The sequence below is a fragment of the Cydia splendana genome, chromosome 6 (assembly GCF_910591565.1).
Source record: "Cydia splendana chromosome 6, ilCydSple1.2, whole genome shotgun sequence".
Classification (NCBI taxonomy): Eukaryota; Metazoa; Arthropoda; class Insecta; order Lepidoptera; family Tortricidae; genus Cydia; species Cydia splendana.
Genome location: NC_085965.1, coordinates 20,432,652 through 20,438,742, shown reverse-complemented (window position 1 = coordinate 20,438,742; position 6,091 = coordinate 20,432,652). Strand labels below are relative to the sequence as shown.

At 36.1% G+C, this 6,091-nt stretch overlaps 3 protein-coding genes across 3 annotated transcripts in view; 2 read left to right on the top strand and 1 right to left on the bottom strand.

Annotated features, from left to right (window-relative positions):
- LOC134791716 (uncharacterized) overlaps nucleotides 1-6,091 on the top strand; it is a 498,190-nt gene that overhangs the window by 212,015 nt on the left and 280,084 nt on the right. The window lies entirely within an intron of this gene.
- The window catches only part of LOC134791766 (large ribosomal subunit protein eL22-like), a 375,980-nt gene that overhangs the window by 163,475 nt on the left and 206,414 nt on the right, over nucleotides 1-6,091 (top strand). The gene's annotated exons all lie outside the window — the stretch shown is intronic.
- Nucleotides 5,299-6,091, bottom strand: part of LOC134791753 (uncharacterized) — an 83,669-nt gene continuing 82,876 nt past the window's right edge. The window contains exon 2 of the mRNA XM_063762900.1: nucleotides 5,299-6,030. Coding sequence (XP_063618970.1) covers nucleotides 5,433-6,030 — 598 coding nt within the window. The 3' untranslated portion in view covers nucleotides 5,299-5,432. The remainder of the gene's footprint in view (nucleotides 6,031-6,091) is intronic.

Here is a 6,091-nt window from a genome sequence, read left to right as displayed (position 1 = left end):
ACCGTTTTTTTTTTGCTTTTTTTTCATTTTTTTTTGCATTATGGTACGGAACCCTTCGTGCGCGAGTCCGACTCGCACTTGCCCGGTTTTTTTTTAATGTTAGCCTACGCTATAATTAAAGAACCTGACTAGTTACATCACCTAGTACTTAGGTATAATATCTTTGCAATATTTATACATAGGTAGGACGATAAGTAGGTTTACTTTTTCATTAGGTAGAAATGGAAAATCGTCCACTTGTAATAACCATTCTGAAGTTGGATCAAAAGTAATAGTGTCCAAAGTGAATCTTGTCAAAATGTAATTATGCTAAAAAATATTTTTAACAAAATTTGTAATCGCCGTAAATTTATCAAGCCAGTATGGAATTTTGTCCATTATAAATTATGAGCAAAATTAAATACACACAAAGTAAATAATATAGTCTAATATGAATTAAGACCAAAATTTTAATTATTGTAATTGTAGGCTAATTTCGACTTAGCAGAGCCATTAGTAACTAATTAGGTATGTATAGGTTAATTTCGACAACTCAGATACACATAGTCCTGGTCGAGCGGTATTGGGCGCAGATGCTAGTTCGCGCTAGTGATCTGGGTTCGAGACCCGTTGGGCTGGATATGTTTTGCATTTTTTATTTACGTATTTGTTTTGTTTTTAGGGTTCCGTACCCAAAGGTTAAAAACGGGACTCTATTACTAAGACTCCGCTGTCCGTCTGTCCGTCCGTCTGTCTGTGACAGTTAAAATTTTCACAGATGATGTATTTCTGTTGCCGCCATTGACATAGATATTATAATATAATATCTATGTCAATACATATTATGTACGTCAATGGTTGCCGCTATAACAACAAATACTAAAAACAAAATAAAATAAATATTTAAGCGGGGCTCCCATATAACAAACGTGATTTTTTTGCCGTTTTTTGCGTAATGGTACGGAACCCTTCGTGCGCGAGTCCGACTCGCACTTGGCAGGTTTTAGGTATTTCCATTTAGATGGATTTAAAGTTGAACCCCCCACTTGCATTTTAGATTTTGGATTTTTTATATTATTTCCACTCGGAATCACGAGCTTTCTTTCTTATGTACCCCGAATACAATTATTGAGCTTAGGGGTCATCCATTAATTACGTCACACGTGTAGGGGGAGGGAGGGGTCAAGAAAATGTGACATGTTGTGACATGGGGGAGGGGGGAGTCACAAACATTGTGACGTCACTTTAACTTCATCAAATCATCAGTAACCGAAAATTAATTTATATTTTTTTATTCGCTGTACAGTTCAATAATGAGTTTTTGGAAGTAATTTTCGTTCCTAATTGGTTTTGTGTTATAAAATTACTAATATTTCATTTACCAAAAATATATTTTCATTAAAAAAATGCCGAGTTACTTTTACCGATTTCGTTGAAAACAAAATTGCCTAAAATGTGACGTCACACAGGTGGGGAGGGATTTGCAAAATGTGACCAAGTGTGACAAGGAGGGGGGAGGGGTCAAAAAACCTAGAAATTCGTGTGACGTAATTAATGGATGATCCCTTACTGTGGGACGATTTGTGTAAGATTTTTATTTATTTTTTATATAGTACTTCTAACTATGTAGAGTGTGTGTAGACTGTGCTGCTTGTTACCCTCATATTAATTTACTCGACGAAATAAAATAACAAAAATTCAATAAAATACTTTATTAGCCGTAGAAAAGAATGTTGTACATAAAATTGTTATCAAAGTATAACGACTTATATTAGTGCCTCATTACTTAATAAATAATTTAAAGCGTAAGCTACTATAGTACCTTAATATTTTTAAATACCTACTAATCTAATACCTACATACTTCGATCTTACGAGTAGTAAGCATGGGTTAAATGATATTCGAGTCTTTTACTTAAATAGATAATAAATGCAAAAACTAGGAAGAAATGTTTACCGTATTTAATTGGTTAAATTACTGATTTTTAATGAGCATAAAAAATAGAGCCAGTTCCACCAACCACCAACTACTGTATTTAAATTGACTGACTGATTAACGTCGTCACCAGAAGACTATGAAACATGAAACTCCTCATATATGTACAGATGTAGTGCATAATTGTCATAAATTTTCCATCGTTTTTCTCGGAAACGTTCGTATTTGTCATGCTACATCAGTCAACTTAGTACTTTTTGTAACGAGACTGACTGAAATAGCAAGACACGTTCGTACGTTTCCGTGAAAATACGATGGAAAAATATGGACTACATCTGTAATAAAATCTAGCAAATATTTTAACGGTGACAGACGATTTTGTGCAACCTTTAAGGCAGGGACACTGAGTCCACATACCTAATATGCGATATGATAATCGGAACCCTAGAATTTATATGCTTTTGTACTTACTCACTTTCATGCAATAAAAAATTATGAATTATGAATTGGAAACATACTTCTCATGCGTTGCGATTTGCGATGCGGATATGACAAGCATGTTTCCATCCAAGCTTATAAATTTTAGGGTTCACATTTCATTTCATAACTCATACGTAACGTATGCACTATGCACGTTACGTATGTGGGCTCACTTTGGCCGTGCCTTTATTCGAGTGCTCAGTATAAAGGCTACCCTCTCTGTTGTTATGAATCATATGAATATTGTGGACAAAATTAAACTGGTCGGAGCATTTTACTAGCCTTGCGGGGTACAGGTAAAATAAAAAAAAATCTGCGTCTCTATCTCTATCAGTCATATCGCACTGGATTATTAAGAGATCAATCATTTTTATTTTCGGTGTTTGCGGTAGGCCCCTTGCTTTCGGTAGGTGGACATTTCCACTTAAAAGTGTACCATTTACTTTTTTCGAAAATCCTTCAACTTTTGGGTTATTTCTACTCGGAATCACGAGGACAATCGATTTAAAAAGAAAAAAAAACGTGTCCCAAAAAAATTTCATGTTTGTAACGCATTTTCACTGGACCGTTACAAAACTGACACCCAAAATTCGTATGAAAAACTGGGGACACTTTTTTTCTTTGTCCTATTCAATAGTACTCGTGATTCTGAGTAAATAACCTAAAAGTCGATGGTTTTTCGAATAAAAGTAAATGGTAGCATTTTTTTTAATGGGATTATACGATCTTTTCTTAACGATTTTATGTTTTGTCCTAGTAGTGTAAGTATATTACATACATAGGTATACCTACTAACCTAAATATTTTAAATTCGTGGAGCAGTCTTACCTTACTAACACAACTAAGCACCTATTTATCTTAAAACTATTTTACAATAATTAATAATTCACGGTTCCTATTCGACATGCACCATGCCATTCGGCAAAACGTAGTAAAGATTAATGGCATAAAATGAGCTTGTCGAATTGAGACTCTGTTTGTTTTTATTTACAATAGAGTAACACTGGGTTAGTTAGAATAATAAATTAATCATAATTGTAGAATAATATTTTTATCATTGAGCTTTACAGACAATGTTTAAGCTACATGCACATTTTTTATAGTCGATAAAAGTAGGTACCTACTTACAAAAGGTTTTGCACTGTTAATAATAAATATTTTTTTCGGTATGTAATAAATATTCGCAAAATTAATACTTAATACGAATTTACATCATACTTATAGCCCTTAAAGGGTAAACTACCAATTGATTAGCACCCAATTTTATGGGTTTTTTTTTACTAAATCTCGTAAGGATCATCAACCACAAGGTCGTTATTTTTATTTCAAATGATATAAAAATAGATAAGACCTTACGAGATTAAAATTAAAATGAAATGAAGTTAGTAAGCGTAAGGCAAGCTGTAAAACTCCATAAAGGGGCCCACTGATTAACAGTCCGCCGGACGGTATCGGCCTGTCAGTTAGAACAAAATTTTGACAGTTCCGAACAACTGACAGGCCGATACCGTCCGGCGGACTGTTAGTCAGTGGGCCCCTTAAGGGGCTCAGTATAGTTGGTTTGATAAAACCCGGTCTTCGCCTGATTAGTGTCGATCACAGGAAGGACTCGGCCAAGTCGTTTATTTAATCGAGTGCATTAAAGTTATATCAACATACTGGATTATCTTTATTAAAGCTTCTGCAATAAATGAGCTGGCTTGAGTTGCAACTTTAATTGGTTTACCTTTGCGTTTGTATAAAGGCCTCTCCAAACGTCACCGATAGTCGCATGCGATTTGCAATTACATGTATTACGGCATTTGATCGATCGATTAAATTTGTTGCTCCAACTTATAGTTTGTCAAAGGACTGTCTCATTTCAAACATATTAGACAGCGAAAATCATACTATCTTTGTCTTACGCTAGTACTAGCACCCAAAAGAAAAGGATGAGTATAGTTTTTTTTGTTTTTATTTACTGACAAATTTGGTTTGACCAACTATACCCAGTAAATTAAGTAAAATCGCATGCCATTTGCTGTAAGGTCTATAGAAGCCTTAAAGTAGGTATAGTTCGAACAAGCTAAGTTGGCAGCGATCTTGATAGCCCAGACCGTGCAAGTGTTATGTTAGACGTCAAACTTCCATGAAAGAATATTGAAGAAGGGGGAACTTTCGGAAACGAGTTCTAAATTTGAAAAGATAAGTGAAGTTAATTAGCAGTACCTTTCCACTGTTTGGTTTGGGTACAGTTAAAATCTTTGAAGTTGACCGTTTAGAAATATGAGCTCTCATAGTCCTAAACGGTTAGCTTAAAAAATTCAACTAGGTATATATACTGTTATGAAAATTATAATTAGCTGCATTTTATTGTGTTCGTTTTTGCAACGTTGCTACGACAATGCTGTTGAATTTAATTTATTTCTAAGAAGACAAAAGCTTAAATTTAAAAGCTTATTGACATTCAAGTCTGTCTAATCTGCCCATAAAATCAACCATAAATAATGCAATTATCTGTCGTTGATGCAAAACATGGAGGCTAATATTGATCTAGTATAATTTATTGAGTCTGTTGAGAGCTAAACGGGCGATAAGCTAGTAAATGACAGTTTTCCCAGCCAGCGCGGCGAGTTACAAATCGCTATTTAATTGTGGGCAACTTAGAAAACAGTTAATATAAATTACTAAGCGTGTTTAGAGAAAGGCTGTTTGTAGGGCACAATTAGTGCAAATAACGTTTTATTGCACCAACGTTAAATTTGTAACGACGGCAATAAATAAAACACATAGGTACTTAATTATTTTGCACGCTGAACATAAGGAAGCGTTCTAAAACAAATGCTTTTTTGCCACTAAATCTGTGTTTTTTGCTTTCTAAATTAAGAATATAATAATTGTTCATTTATTTTCGAAATTGGATAGATGATTATGTTTATCCTTGATAAATTAAAACATATTTTTTAAAACGCATGACACTAGCAAACGTCTACATTGTAGACGCGTTCAGTTTCATCCGTTTTCAGCTCGCCTATTAAAAAAATAGTTAAACCAACGAATTATGGCAGTAGTCTGTGGTACTGCGCCGAATTCTTGTTTTTCTGTAGGACGTAGAACGACTTTGGCTTCCCGTTTCCTGAGAAGTATTTTCTGAACGAGGTTTTCTTGTCGGGAACGTAGTACGCTAAAGAGTCTAATGAGTTCGGATGGTTGTTCATGCCTTTGGGCCACGTCGGCGTGCTTTCGACGTCGACGACGTCGTCGTCAAACCGTGCCTGTGGTCTGTCCTTTGCTAGTTTTTGGAGGACAGGGAGATTCCAATGGTATACTCGAGCTGGTTTGCCGTTGCCGGTCATTTGTAGGGGTAGAGTTCTGGCTGCGGCTGGAGCGGGGTCAGCGTGGGTGTAGTAGCTGGTGTTTGGCGGTAGTTTGATGACGAACATTCTGGAGTCTCCCGTGGCGTGCCGCCTGCCTTGTTCGGCGACTCGTTTCCTGTGGTGGGCGGCGGGCACCATGAGTTTCTTGAGGCCTAGGGAGCTGAGCAGCTCGTGTGTGGTCTGTTCCTTCTTGTCGTCGACCGTGAGGCTGTTGTCGCGCCGGAAGGCCGGGGCGGGGACGCAGCATGTTGCTGCGACTAGTAGCAGGAATGCCGATACCCTGGAACAATCGAAAGACTTAATATTAAAAAGTGTTCTACAAAAACAATTTTTTAGATCAT